Source organism: Blennius ocellaris (assembly GCF_963422515.1).
Source record: "Blennius ocellaris genome assembly, chromosome: 13".
NCBI lineage: Eukaryota > Metazoa > Chordata > Actinopteri > Blenniiformes > Blenniidae > Blennius > Blennius ocellaris.
In genome coordinates, this window is record NC_137662.1 from 12,520,879 (window position 1) to 12,536,774 (window position 15,896).

The window sequence follows — 15,896 nt, forward strand, 5'->3', positions numbered from 1 at the left end:
TACAAGCTGTGAGGATGATGAAGATGAAGATCTGAAGGAGTAAAGGCGGCCAGCTGATGACCCCAGAGTTAAAGGAGAATAACAGTTTTCTGGAAAAGCCATAGTTACTCAACGTGATTATATTAAGACGCTCGCGAGAGCCAGAATGCCAGAAATGTCACAAGGTTTGGAGTCTGACAGGCGTCCAATGTCCGGTATGACGAAGGAGAACTGGGTACCTACGGCAACCGGAGGCCGTCGATTGCTCTTTTTAAAAAGTTAAATCAGGTTATTGGCTGACGGCCAAAGTGGTGTAGTGGTTTGCCCTCCTGGGTTGCAATTTGAATTAAAAGTTTTATAAGAATGGAAAGGAAATAAAGGCGTATTCGTGTTATTTTAACTGGTCTGACCCAATTGAAAACAAAGTGGTTTTACGCGGCCCCTGAGGTTTGGCACCTCCATGTCAGAAGCACAGAGAGTTGGAGGCTGGTGTCAAATGTGCTTTCTGGTTCGAGAGCTTCACATGTGCCAGAGAAGAGTGAAAAAAGTCCGACCCCGACCCGTCTGCAGATAATCACGTTTCTCTCCGATTTCAGTCTGAGGAGAGAAACAAATATCCATAAAGGAGCCAGATAACATGTTTATAGTGACGTTTGTATGTCGCTAATCCGGGTCTTCCTAAACAATAAGCCAAATTAAATTTATGGAAACTGAATTTGTGACAGTGACTCGGCAAAAGCTCGTCTCCTCTCACTTGTAAACACTTTCTGAAATGACAGGCAGCATTTTGTGTCGCATAATTTTTTGAAAGGGGTAAAAAAAAAAAAAAACAGAAAATGACACCTTTTACAATCTTAGCTTTTTAATTGTGTTACAGCGAGTAAAGCACAAGTCACCGTTGCTTAGATTTACCCAGAATTCTGAAAATATCTATTCAGTTTCGAAAATTTATAGCTCATTACATACCTGAACATTTCCATGGCTTTTCACCACATGTGGAGTAATGCATTTATTTACATTGCTCTTAAAATAAAGTCCAACCTATTACATCCAGTGATACCAGTTTACTTCTACACAGAGCAGCTGCAACAAAAATAAAGATGAAAATGACAAAGAGTAATACACTTGCACAGATTTCACAACAACAAATATTTATGGATCAGATCAATATATCAATTTTTTTTCTTATGATGACAATTCAAAATGAAATCCACCGAGACAGCACATGATCTCCATTAAGTTTTTCCAATAAACATCATATCACACCAAACAATTGCAAGTTTGCATCGTCTTTGTTTTCTGAGATGTGGCAGCTGCGGATCTAAAAGTTGAGGGGGTGGCTCTGCATTATTAGATGCATCAATGTCCCAGTAAAAGTTACAGATGGTCAGATGGTTACGGAGGACACTCACTGGGTCCCTCTTGTGCAAAGATCATTGACGCCCCAATTACACCAATTAGGAGCAGACAGCTGAAGCTCCCTGCGGACGCTTTGTTCAGAGTCCTGCTGTAAACACATTGTTAAAGGCTTTTCATTTCTAAACATTGCAGTTAATTGGAATGTAAAGCCAGACCTCACAGAATTGGTATGTTTGGTAAAACTGATAAACTACTTAATGATAGTTTTACAAATTTCAGAGATTGATTTTGGTTGTGTGGACACACTACACTCAATTTCGCAAAAGAAAAAAAAAAAAAAACTTGGAAGTAATTATTTCACAAGGTGAAGGCTTTGTAACAAAGTAAATGGAACGAATGGTCTTTTTGTGCATTTTTTTCCCCCCTCTGTCATTTGCTTTCAGAGACTTCACATCTCAGAGAACCGAGAAACAGGGCAAACAATCTAGTCCTCTAGTTGTTGGGAAAAGATCTGAATTCGTCCATTGGGACACTTTCTGAAATCTCTTGATTTGATTTTTTTTTTTTTTTTTTCCATTTCCCAACGATTTCTGCTGCATTGACAGTAAATGTAGGTCATCTGTACAATGGTAATGACATGTCTCATTAAATTCAATGAGCTCTGTGGAGCAGCGCAGCTTAGTGGGGGGATGGAGCCAGAATTTCAGGGTTTGTAATACTAACTTAACATCCTTTGTGACAGTGCTTCCTGGATAGGCTCCTCGCAGAAATCGGATGACAAAAACATGAATATAATCAACATGGAGAGAAAAAAAACGAAAAAAAACCAACTGAATTACTCAAAACACAAATGAGTCATTTCGCTCTTTTGAAGACGACCGAGTCAAAGGTCAGCGTCAAGACAGGAACATGTCAGAAACGGCTCGCCTCTGCAAAAATATATGAGAATACAAATCTGAAGTGAGCTTTCAACGTTTTGTTCACTGTTTCGCACCTCGTGTCTCGGCTCTCCATGCTGACCAGCATTGTGTTGTATTTCAGCACGTTTTATCAGTTCGAAGTGATAATTCAGGATGATTGATAAGAAAGACCGTGGATCGGTGGGTCTTCCACTAACCGAAGGGTTGGCGGTTTGAGTCCCACTCTACCCAAGCCATTGTTGTTGTGTCCTTGAGCAAGGCACTTTCCCCACATTGCCTCATATGAATGGGTATGAATGTTGGTGGTGGTCTTGGGTGTGAAATGGCAGCCACGCCTCTGTCGGCATGCCACAGGTCAGCTGTGGCTGCAACGTAGCTTCCCACCACCGGTGTGACTGGTGTCGATGAATAATGGTTTGTGGATGTGCTTTGAGTCACCTCGAAAAACAAAAAGTGCTACATAAATCCAAGCAATTATTATTATCATTATAAGAAAAGAAAAGATTGAGGCAAAGGATTCTAACATGACATTAATGCGACATGGACTGACGACTCGGCTACTTAATAAAGTAAAGAATGCTACATTTCCCTCTGGGATTAATCTCGTATTTCAATTAGAAACCAAATCGGCGAGTTGAGAAGAAGGCACACTATTTATGAAGAAACGACAAAACAAAAACAGTGACGGATTTAATCTTTTTAAGTGAAGTGATCCTAACTGAGCTGTGATTCCCAAGGTCATTTGTGTATTAAAGGTTTTGTATTAAATCTAAATTGACCTGATAGACATGTGTAGCAATGTCTGATACACATGTGTAAGAAGCTAAGAAAGTCAACACAAAAGGAAACCAGCTTCGTAATGCGGTTTCTGAGCACGACTTGAGTTAATTCAGCTTTTCCCTGCACGCAAGTGCAAATCCTAGCGTTTCGTTGCACATTATGCTTTGGTTATACTTTGGTTAGAGGCCTAATAGATCTGCACGATGCGATTCCAGCTGCTGCATCACATGAGGGCATCAGAACGAGAAAAGAAAAAAAAGAGCAATTATGCAACTGCATAAGTAGAGAAGAGATAAAAACATACGATGCTAGTTACACATGAGTGACTCATTTTTAATTGTTATGAGGCTGACGTTGATAAAAACCTTGAGCCGCCAACATGTCGACTGAAACCTTCATCTTTGGACTTTGTGTGTGTGTGTGTGTGTGTGTGTGTGTGTGTGTGTGTGTGTGTGTGTGTGTGTGTGTGTGTGTGTGTGTGTGTGTGTGTGTGTGTGTGTGTGTGTGTGTGTGTGTGTGTGTGTGTGTGTGTGTCTGTGTGTGTGTTGGTAGCAACAAGCAAGCTTTTTGCTTTGGGGTGAATCACCTCTACAAGGTGGGAAAGGCAATACTGTACATGTCGGTCATAATACAATAGTTTTGTAATTATGTTAGTTTAATGCTACAAGTACTACAATGTGCAAAATCATGGAGAGTCTTTCAACATATCAGGCTATGGCTTTTCTTTTCTTTTCTTTTTTTTTTTAAATCTGAAGTAAGTGCTGGACTACTCTTGATCGTAAGATACATTTACCTCCTAGCAGCATCAGCTAAAGCTCTACATTGACGAATCAGTGATTCTCGTGGGTCAATCCACCCTCAGCTTCCTGGGTGTGTCAGTCGATGGCGTCCCGTTGGAATGTCCATTCGTCGACAGCAGGGAGCCGTTCTGGGGATCTTTCTTTAATGAGCCTCTGGCTTTCTTGTAAGTCTTATGTGAGACAAAGACAGGCAGAAACAACATGTGATGTCACAAGCTTGTGTGTGAAGATATTTCATTTTGAAATTTTGAAGTACAGTGTTTAGGACTTAAACTTCAGGTATTTGTGTCGATATCATGACTATATATACAAATGTATCAATTTTTGATGGTTAAAATTAACATGTTTTATTTAGTGAGAACAAAAAATGGCTCTTTTGGTGGTAAATGTTGCAGAGCCTGTGCAATAATGTGTTTGTCTCACAATTTGTCCTCCACACAACTCTGAATTGATTTTCTACTGGTGGAAATGTCATTTTGAAAGAAAAAACCCCAACATACATACACTTGAAGGAATTTGAAAAAAACAGTGTGAATGTTGGTGTACGTTAATGGAAAGATCCAGTATATCAAATCTGTGCCTACTTTAGTACAAACATGGTTCATAGGCTCAAAATTCCATCTGAGAACCACCATTTGTGTGTGTGTGTGCGTGCGTGTGTGCGTGCGTATCAAACTGATGGGTTCTGATGGACATCGGGTTACAAAGGCAGTGTTTGTTGAAAAAACAAAAAAAAACAGAATTTGGAGAAAACAAAGAGACGAACTAACCTGAAAGTAAAAGTTGGAGAAGAGGATGATGAGCGTTAACATGTAACTTATTTGGAAATAGAGCCACCGGAGGGGAAAGCCACAGGGCCATATGACTGCACACGTGGTGTGAAACACTGTGAGGAAGAACTGGATCTGTGGAGGAAACACAACACACACACACGCTTTATTTAATTGGGCCTTGAGAGGACACCAAAGTAGGAAGAACATGCAAACTCTGCACAGAAACGTCTAGATTCAAACCAGCTATGTTACCACTGGGAAGTGAGACCGCCCGCCACTTTGATGCTGTATCAAATTTACTGTGGCATTCTTTGATATTACGCAGGAATAAGTTCAAATAGATATCGTTCAGAGAAAACACAAAAACACAGCTTATTCCTGCTCTAATCATGGACAAGTGGATAAATTATTGTCATTTCCACTTTGAAATTGCCTCGCTATCAGATTTCGCTCCATTTACTGCGTTTAATGTTTTAGTGCAAATGAGCCACAGATCCGGGGTGTTTTATGTGCCGTCCTCACAGGAAGGACAACGCCACACATATTCTGCCTGAACTGCCCCCACAGGCTGTATTCATGCAGCCAAAGAAGCACTGCCACATCAAAATGGGAACGAACGGAATTCAAAAATGGAATTGTGAGAAAATGTGTTTGAGTGCGACACTGAGAGGCGAGAACCGACCAGCTGTAACTGTGTGATGTACTTCTTCCACCAAAGGTACGGTCGAATGGCCGGAATGGACGACAGGCCGTAGTAAGAGTACATCACCACATGGATGAAGCAGTTCAAGGAGGCACCGAAGTACGCTGAGAAGAAGAAATGGGAGAGAGAGAGAGAGAGAGAGAGAGAGAGAGAGAGAGAGAGAGAGAGAGAGAGAGATGGTGAGCTTCAGCTGGTAGTTTGAAATTAGTTTTTTTTTATTGTTACCTCTAAGTGCTCTGTGAAAAATACACTGTACTAGAACTTTAAAATAAACCATTTTGCTTTAGTATCACCTGCTGACTCCTCAAGAAACAGGATTGAGGTGCAAAACAAAGAATGATGTTAGGATTGTGAATCATAAACACTTTTTTTTTTTTTTTTTTTACAATCTCCGCCTTTGAAATTATAGTGAATTCTTTTTTTTTTTTTACTTTCCCATTTCTCTTGATGAAGTTTAGTGAAAATCAAAGAGGAAAACCCCTGACAGTCTGTCTAAATTTGAAATCTTATGGTGAAATCACTCTAGTAGTTATGAGATAACGACTCTTATTATCTATTAACTGTTTGGCTGACGACCTTACAAACTATTCAAAAGCTTTAAGTGGAATTCAGTAATTTTGTGATGTGACTTCATTTAGTTTGCCAAAGAGAAATCTTTTTCAGTTCAAATCATAGGCGGCGGGTTTATAAAATGTGGTTATAATGGAAGTTTATGGTACAAATCTTGTAGTTAACAGATTTAACTAGATCTGCACAATATCAGGTGTACATCTAATTTGCAGCATTTTGTTTCATCCTGTAACAGAGCAGCTCCAGATTTGTCTTTGTGTCCTTTTAGGCTTGGCGAAGAAAACAGGCTGTTTTGAGGACTAATGGCTTTAACATTCGAGCACTTGAATTATTCAGCTCAATGCGAGGCCAAACGCACGGAGAGCAACGCCGCGTGAAACACTCACAATGGCCCGCGGGTATGTAGTTCATGACGAACCACCAGATATTCAGCATGCTGGCGTGGTGGTAGATGTGAAGAAAGGTGATCTGGTGATTGTTCTTTCGTAGGATGAAGAAAAAAGTGTCCATAAACTCGATGAACTTGGAGAAATAGTACCACCACAGTGCGTTTATGACCTGAGGACGAATGGCAGAACGACGGACAACACCAGGATCAGACTTCAGGCTCAAAGTGAAAACAGACAGGACTTGGAGGTGATAAGCAGTCATCTTCAAAGTCCAGGGAGGATCATTAAAGGGCTGGGATCACCTTCACATTGATACACTGATAAAACTTTGCATTTAATGCCAGCAGAACTGCAGAGCTTGGCACATTTCACTTTAACTCCGTACACCTCCACTGAAGGTAGGTATTTATTATGACGAGTCAGATTAAACCGTTTCCCCGTCTCTACAGATTAAGTGGATTTATTTGCCCAAAGTTATCAAAACAGGAGCTTCTGAAAAAAATACATTCGCTGTTAACATTACATATAATATTTCTACAATATAGAGGGTGTTGTTTATTCCTGGAATAAATGCAAATGATTATTTTGAGTTAAGTCTGTGTTAAATATGGAGTCCAATGAAAATGAAACGAAACGGAACGAAACCCAAGACTGACCCCTCCAAGTGCTGCACTATACGGATCCCACTGACCTTCTTGTCCACCTCGGGTTCACCGCGGATGTCCTGGCAGTAGAAGCTGTAGTTGCTCGGCCACACCGCAGAGACGAGCTGCACACAAAGCCATGAGGACGAATGACAAATGTGCGTTTTATCCACAAACACAGACTCCGCAGCGCACAGTACAAACAAAAAAGTGAAATAATAAGATGGATTCAATGCGGCTTTCACGTTCCTACAAAGAGTAAATTCATGCCCAAACAAATGCACAGACAGCAAGAGAGATAAGCAGGTTTAATGTCTCGTTCCTGGTTCCAGGTCGCGATGACCGATCTTTAGCCGCTGACGGTAGCTTTAAAGATTTAATCTAAATAAAAGGTAATGTTTAAAGGTCCTCCGGTCAATGGTTCTTATCAGGGAACGTGCTGGGAGCTGTTTGATGGAATGATATTCTACTTTCTCTTTCCTTCCACGTTTATTTGAAAAACAAAACATGGTAATTAATCTACTCTCCTCTCATGTTCTCGAATTGGTTCAACAGTGTGTTTGAAAAGCAGTGAACAATTTAAGGTTATACAAAAACCATACGTCAGCTGCCAAAATTACATAACAGTCCCAGATCTCTCAGTCACCTGGGACAAGTCTGCATACTGTCCCAAGAGGACAAACTGAACAAGAGCATAATCATTTTTCTCAATTAAATCTGCTTGTCACGGTCCAACCGTTTTGACTAGATTAAATTAAGATTATTCGCTGAAATACAATATGAAAGTGTCTTTATGGGTTTTTCGAATGGCTTTTATTTTTCTTACAAATCTTGTTAGAAAATCCTTTGAGTGTCTCTTTTAAGGAATAAATCTTCAAATGTACGTTTACGTCGTAGCTCACTGCTGATTCACCAGATCAATATAGATCTGCCGTCTTTGTCTGCTCCTGTAAAAGGCTTCAGTGGCGCATGTTGGAGCCAAGAAACAGCCATTACTTATGAACTCGGAACACAGTCATTATCTTCAAGCATTAATTTGTTTTTTTTTCTTCCCATGTTCACACAAATATTAACTTTTTAAAGCCCACAGTCTGATTCACCACTATTGCAGTCGGCACATAAAATTAATCTCAGTGATTAGCCAGTGCTTCCTGGAAAGTTGTCAAAGAGCAAAGCTGCCCTGTACTTTGATTCACATCAGGTGGTATTGATTTTGGACTGCCAAAAGTTCACCCCGTGGCTGGGGCATTGTCCGAGTGCAGAGTTTAATGAATCCCACTGGGGCCTTACGCAATGCAGAGAGAAAGACAAGGGGCTTGTTCTGCCAGCTGAATGAAAAGGGGAGGAAAGGGATACTCACACATATGCAAAACCCCCTCATTGTGGGACATCGCTGAACACAAAACCTCATAAACTATCAGCAAGTTTCGGCTCAGGCTGTTTAAACTTTCCAAGTATGAAGACCTTTCCAGGTTTGTTTGTAGCAATGCATCTACTAAATCCAGCTCCTTCGTCAGCTCTTTATGAAAAAAGCCGTTTCCTAGCAAACAAACGAGGGCTGTGCCGATATCGGCAGGGGTATGCAAGGGATTTGGACGTCTGAATCACTGAGCGTGTCTAGTTCAGGCTGCGTGGCTCACTCTCTCCCAGATAGCGGCGTCTGGGTCAGGGCAGCCACATGTCTCGTGTCTAATCAGAGTCAAGAGTTGAAGGAAATAGTTTACTATTTACTTGCAGACTCAGATGAGAACACTGATATCACTTTAAAAACGGGACCATTTGAAAAGTATACCCAAGATTAAACAACAAAAGCCTTTTAACCATTGAGTAATATGATTAAATTCCAAATAAGCTTTTGTCAATGTTATATGATAAGATTGATATTTGGAGCTAAACCGGCTAGTTTGCATAGATATTGTAGAAGTGTGAACACTTTGTCGGTGATTGTCGTTCGTCCTTCCATTTCCAAGCAATTCCCAACAGTGTGTATGTACAGTCGGTGGTTTTTTTTATCAAATTTAATTAACCACAGCTTTCTTTCATTGTCACTCAACTCTAAGAGGACAGTGGATAACGCTGAAGGTTACTTTTTTTTACTTAAGCCTGGCACATACTACAGGATCTTTAAAATCTTCAGCGATGAAGAGAGCAAACACTTGATGATCACAAAGACAGATCTCACAAGTTCTTCCTCTTTTGATTGGATCGTGTGCGGTGTGACTGCAGAGCTCACCACTAACCGATCCTTCAGCAGAGTATCAGGCTTTGCACCAGAGACTTTTATAAAACTATATATAGTATATGGGTCTTTGTTCTTCATGTTCAATTTTCCCAAATCTCACATAGTCAAACGGGACTTTGGTGTAAAGCATGACATGGAGATGTAGAAAAACACGTTGGCACAAATCAGCTTCCGGCTCATGTTATGACTTGGGATTTTCTTTTATGGAAGCAGCTTCAGGATTAACCCTGGGATTTCTGTACTGGGATAAATCACCACGGTACTCCGATGTTTTAACTCGGAGTACTGACTGTACATTGTCCAATGAATTCATATTGTATAATCCCATGAAGTCAGGTTGTTGAGAACTTTCTGGCTTTGGCTGCAGCAGCAGTGTTGCTTTCAGCCTGGTGATCTTTCATACCATCATATACTCATGATGCTCGGCTGCTTCTTTTGCAGACATCCAACAAACGGGCCTGTGCTCCCGATGCTCAAGAGGGCGAGATCGGGACAAAAATCGTCCCGATCATGCTGTGGTGTGTGCCGGCCTTTAGTTCTTCACAAGACAATCTTTCTCTGTATGGTTCATGATCAGTCACCTCCGTGACTTTACAGTAGCTGCTTGAACCTACTTCAAGATATTGTCTCAGTCTTCTGCTCACCTCATAGAACATGAAGAAGGACAAAAGTGTGAGGCCCAGATTGTAGAGCAACATGAGGCCTCTGCAGGAGTACGGCTGTCTGTGCTTCATGTACTTGGGTCCCATCCACACAATCAGAAGGTACACGACTGTGAGGGCAAAGGTCGGGAGGTAGTTGTCGAGCAGCAGTAACCCCCGCACTCGAGAGTCTGGAATAAGGAGTTTTACAGACATGAAGGTGATAAACAGCAAACATTGACATTTGGGATAAACAAACGACTTTACTGAGCTTTATATTTTGCGCAAACAGGAATGCTCTACTCAGTATTAGCAAGAACAACAAGACTACCTTTAATGTCGTCTTACCTCTGGGGCCCATCCATGACTCGATGAAAGTGTTCAGTTTCTGATTGAAGTTCTCCATTTCTCACCTAAAACATCAGGAAATATAATTACATTCAGTGCATATTTCACCCTTGAATAATATTGGAAATGTAAATAGTAAATCTGAATGAATGCATCTTTTTGGATTACGGGTGATGCACATATTATTTTGGTAAGTCAACAGTGACGTTCAATAAAAATCTGTGTTTCTGGTCCACTTTACTACATATTTTAGAGATCGCAGATTCAACCTTGAAATCAAGTCTGCAGATAAAAATGGCCAGTTGTTGGTATTCTTAAGGGAAACAGTGTCGTAAAGAATTTCACTTGTGTTTGAGTCTTTTATTTTCTCTTCCTGTCGTTTAAGTTGCCGCTCACCATTGAAACAGACTGAAGAACAGGGACAGGACGTCCCCTGGGGATCAAGGTTGGGAAGGATTGTCAATATAAAGTGGAAGAAAGTGAAAACTGTTATAACAAAGTGTAACCTAAAATTGTGCGCAAGATACATGCTGAACTATCCCTGTTACTTTAGCTCAAACTCTTCCATCCGCCACGTTGTGTTTGTGTACACTAGTTTGTAGCTCGCTCCAAAACCCCATGCACTGATTAATACTCTTCATCCCTCTTGTCCTCTCTGCAGGTGTTTAAACAGTACACCCTCAACTCTATTCAGTTAGTCCTGGCATGTATTGATTCTCTCAGGTTGTTGAAGCAATCAGGTTGTCGGAAGTGTGTATTAATTGGCCTTAAAGTGCTCCAGAAATAATAACCGCAAGGCCTTGTCTGGCTCAGGCAGCATTTTTGATATTGCGACAGGCTGTCCTATTGTGGCAGGCCAGCATCTGTTGATCACTGATCGCTTTGCCACTGCTTCAAACAACAATTCAATACTATTCTATTTGTATTGCGCCAAAAGAAGCACAGTTCTACAACACACTGCTGGTGCATCCTGCACTCATTTAAATAGCTTCTTCTTGAGGCCCACTGGTGAGATTGTATCTATTCCTTAAAAGTATATGCCACGTACAATATAAATTGAGGTCCCCTTGTTGCTATTGAGGTCAGCCCTTCCATATGAAGCAGACAGCTTTCAAAGACTCAGCATTTTTTCCATATATGTTGAAGAAGTTATTATTACCGGACTCTGTTCTCCAGCATGTTTATACAACGATACCAAAGTATAGTGACTGATGCGTTGGCTTGTGTTTTTACATTTGAGGGTACTGGATGAAGACGTGGCAACCCTTTAATGGAAAAAGACAAACAAATGTTTTGGGACATTTTTTTTTTTTATGTACTTGTTGTCTATGCATATTCTAATTCGTCTCTTTAGGAAGCATCTCAAAGAAATCGATTCAGGTCAGTTGGACTCAGTCACGTGTCTTGGAAGAGGCTCATCCAAGTGGCTTAAGCAGCATTTGAATAGCTCGCCGTGTTCAAGAGAACTGCAATGAAGAAAAAAGCCTTAAGTTGGATCCCAGCTTCTTTTCTCTCCCTTGAAAGCCTGCGCCCCTCCTCTCCCACCTCTGGTTTGACAGTGAATCAAGCAGGGGCTTTCCCACGTCTTCTCTCCATTTAAGGCCACCAGCTACTGAAGTGAAAATTAAAACTTTTTATTTTAAGATCTAATGATGATTTACTAAGAGATTAGAACCCTACACAAATGCCTGCAAGTCATTTTTCCCCCCCACACTCTTGTGGACGCACACTTTTCACATTCATCATCACTCTGGATGTGTTTGCACATTTGTGCAGGCCTTTATATTGTTTGCATGAGTCTGGCAAGTTATTTCAGAAATTGTGAATGCAAAAGCCTTCTTACTGCCATAGAAATTGAAAGGTGTGTGCATTCCTCGTGTGTCAGCGACGTCAGAGACTGCCACACCCCTGGACTGCCTCTACACCTGCGTGAGTGGCTGGTAACACCTCAGGAGATCAAACACGTCCTCTGTGTGTGCTTGTAGTTACAGGATAATTGAGTTGTTTGAGCTGAGGATATAGACTTATTTGCATTCCTAAACAAAACTAAACACACATGATATGTGAGGCTGAACTTGACTTTAAAAAGAGTATACTTCAAGTCGTGTTTAAGCGGCATTAACAGCATCACCTTGAACTGAATAGAAATATGAGAAAATCTATCAAGTTTACCTGAGCTTCACTATTCAATAGACTTACAGCTCTTGCGGTCACAGGATCCTGAAATACGATTACAAAGCTGAGGTAGCAAACCAGTGACTTTGCTTTCAATATTTCAACGTCATGTAAAGGACTCCCATTTAATAAAGGCAGGAACATGTGACACGCTACACATTGAACTGCCAGAAAAAGCATGCGCATTTACCCATAATAATCACTTATCTGCAGGAACTAAATATGGCTTATTCTGATCAACCCTGCTTCACTAATATCCTTGCTCTGATTATCAGAGATGCATTAGGCCGCACCAAAACATGATAATCTGCAAAGCTTTAACCGGAGCACGCTGAGCCACAACATGAGAGCGGCCAGGCGGTGAGCTTTTGCTTTGGTCGCATGCTGCTATCGTGCAAAATTGAACAATTAAAGAAAGAGCAGGATGTTTCCCCCAGACTGATGCATCATCTGGACTTTGGTCTACAATGCCCTGTGACTTCATCACCACAGCTGATAGTGATTTATTCAGTCCATCTTGCTGTAACAGTCAGGTTCAGGCAACGTGACGATATATATCATGCCATGTTGTAAGTTGGTCTCACGCCAGAGGTTTTGTAAGCCAGGTTATGTGTCTATTTGAGATATCCAGGTGATTTAAGGGAGTGTTGTTGTATATAAATGGCGTGTACAGTTGTTTAAGCTTTAAAACAGTAAAAAGGAAAGAAAAAGCATAACAACAGAAGGTTCAAATGATTGAAATAAGTGTTTGATAAAGGGTTAAGCCAAGGCTTCTCAAAATGTGGCAGGATGACTGCAGGGACAAACAACCTCAGGCAATCCTGCCACAGTTGGCATACCACAGCGCAACCATTGGCACATTAAAGCCGATCTTTGAGTATCAGTCATCACTACCAGAACCAGTTTTTCAATCACTTTCATTTCAGTGCATTTGTTTTCTCCTTCATTCAACAAACAGTCCGGAGTTCCCCTTAAACTCCCATGACAGGATATTATATTGTATCCCTAGTCTGAATGTGTGACTGTTCAGTCAAGTCCTTAAAGTGTTCAAGTGGGTGTTTAAATGCAAAATAAGTCTTTCTTGATATTTAGTTTCAGACCAAAGTTTTGAGCAAGCTACTGAATGCAGTGCTCTGAGATGTAATTCATGCATATTTCCATCATATTTCTACTGAACAAACAAATAACCAAAATGTAAATGATGAGAAACTATTGAGTCGTTGCAGCCTCATCCAACACTCCGTGTTGTTTTTATCAGGACACACACACAGACAGGAGGACTTCATGCCGTCACTCCACATTGACAGTGTTGCTGACCCCTGATTTACTGCATCTTATCTAAGCTGTACAACATTACTTCACTGGACCCAGATGATTATGGAAAGTGAGGACACACTTTCCAGAAGTTTCCTAGAGACACGCAAACACACGGTCTGCTCCTCTACAAGCACATGCATCCAAAACTTTTCCTCAGCTCTCTTTCTCTCTGTCTCTGTCTCTGTCTCTCTCTCTCTCTCTCTCTCTCTCTCTCTCTCTCTCTCTCTCTCTCTCTCTCTCTCTCTCTCTCTCTCTCTCTCTCTCTCTCTCTCTCTCTCTCTCTCTCTCTCTCTCTCACACACACACACACACACACACACACACACACACACACACACACACACACACACACACACACACACACACACACACACACACACACACACACACACACACACACACACAAGTTGGTCCCAGTGTTAACTTGCCGAGCGCATAAACATGCTGCAGCAGTCTGCTGCTGCCTCCTTCTTCACAGAACTACGTGCAAAGCTGCGAGTGCATGACGAATAACGCAGGATTTCCTCCCAAAATCGGGTTCCCGTATTTGTATTTGCAGCAGCAACAATGCACGATCACATCAATGTAATCTAACCTCCACACCTAAAGAAAAAACAAACAAACAAAAAGAAAGTATGAGAGCTGCGTTAAGCAGCACAATCTAATTGATCCCTTCTATTCATGCGGGATTTAATTAACATAAATAAGCCGTAGACTTTTTCCCATCCTGCCGATCAACCGGGAATACGGTGATAGTGGAGGTCACTGCTCCCGGTAACGACCAAACTCTTTCCCACGTCCAGTCCACATCTAGTCCAATTCCAGTCCACATCGAGTCCAATTCCAGTCCAGCAACAGGAATGACGCTTACCATAAAGCCCTGCTGCCGTGCGGTGGTCGGACCGAGGAGGGACGGTGAGTCTGGCTGAGCAGATGCAGCTGAGAGCCGCTGACTGTGTAACCTTGGCCGGCTGGCTGCTGTGCGCGCGTGTGTGTTTGTGTGCGTGTGTGTGGGTGTGTAAGTGTGTGTGTGTGTGTGTGTGTGTGTGTGTGTGTGTGAGCACAATGTGCAGCCTTGTGGCTCAGTGGAAAATAGTGGGAGGAACATGCAGGCTGGCCCATTGCCCTGCAGGAGGGTGAGAGCCATGGGGTGACCCGGTGTGTTGCAACGGCAGCCACAGAGATGACGCCCAGCATTTTTCTGACCTGTCATTCATAAAACCTTCTACATCTGTTCTTTCTTTCTTTTTATTTGACTTTTTCCGGGGTGACACTTTTAACTCAAATGAAACCTGGAAGTTGCAGCGACAAGCACAAAAAACAAGTTAAATATTTTAAAGATTCCTAGAATATAATGAAATCATATATCAACGGGGCTGTAAATATTTACTTTCAGACAGTCAAACTGTGGAAACTCATTTTCTGACATAACTATTTCATTTGCAAAGTTCATGAATGGGAATCTCCAGTGAGCCGCTGTTACGTTCAACCATGACTTTAGCATGAACATTTACTGGTCTTTGTCGTGTGGACGTATATTAATAGCAAATATGAAATGTTGACAGCAGAATGGCAAATACATTTTTAATGGAGAGTAGTCACGCTTTGTGCTTACGGTGATGACTGTGCGCTCTCGGAATAAATTAATATTTTCATCTGCAGGCCTCTTACCTCATGTGTTCTCATCTAAACATGCCAGAGTTCAAAATCCATTACTCAGGAAAAGCATGAGCTCACAGCGACGAAAGGAGCAATAACTCACACAGAATCTGCAAGGCGTCAGATTAAGTGTGGGTATTGAATATTACAGCTCATTCTTGGTACAGAAACATTGAACTCCAGTTTAAAAAACAGATTCATTGTTTGTTTTTCTACATTGAAAGTTAAACCTGTAATGTCACAGTGCAAATTGATTTAACAAATCATAAGATGACTATGCTGCAAAATTCTGGAAAGTGTGAGCTTTGAGAAAAAAAACCTCCTTTGTTATAGACACTGTAAATGTATTGCAGCCCATTTTCATCATAAAGCTCCACTCTGCTGATTAAAAACCAGGTTGGACCAAGTTCACACAAAAATTTGAAACAAAAATCTGGAAAATTCAAATTGATGAGCTAAATAATGTTTAAGCACTATTTGGAATAAAAAAAAGATTACAGTCTCGTCTTAATATACAGGATGTTTAAAATGAAACAAAAAATATTTAATTGCACATGTTTTGTTAATGTAGAAATTGTGATGAGTTTGTTTGTGTGC

General features: G+C 41.1%; 1 protein-coding gene across 1 annotated transcript; it reads right to left on the minus strand.

Annotated features, from left to right (window-relative positions):
• Positions 1-882: 882 nt before the first annotated feature.
• elovl5 (ELOVL fatty acid elongase 5) lies at positions 883-14,600 on the minus strand. The gene is made up of 8 exons (XM_080507030.1): positions 14,512-14,600; positions 10,149-10,213; positions 9,804-9,991; positions 6,965-7,042; positions 6,271-6,442; positions 5,294-5,418; positions 4,609-4,743; positions 883-4,008 (listed from the first exon to the last, which is right to left on the minus strand). The coding sequence occupies exons 2-8, from the start codon at positions 10,204-10,206 to the stop codon at positions 3,886-3,888; spliced, it is 879 nt and encodes a 292-aa protein (XP_080363156.1). The 5' UTR covers positions 10,207-10,213; positions 14,512-14,600; the 3' UTR covers positions 883-3,885.
• Positions 14,601-15,896: the final 1,296 nt, after the last annotated feature.

Coding starts and splice junctions, on each gene's coding strand:
- elovl5 (XM_080507030.1), bottom strand. CDS start 10,206: ATGGAGAACTTCAATCAGAAACTGAACACTTTCATCGAGTCATGGATG. Junction 7,043..9,803: donor CCTTCTTCATGTTCTATGAG/GTGAGCAGAAGA, acceptor CTTTGTGTGCAG/CTCGTCTCTGCGGTGTGGCC. Junction 4,009..4,608: donor TCTCCAACTTTTACTTTCAG/GTTAGTTCGTCT, acceptor GTCTCACATAAG/ACTTACAAGAAAGCCAGAGG.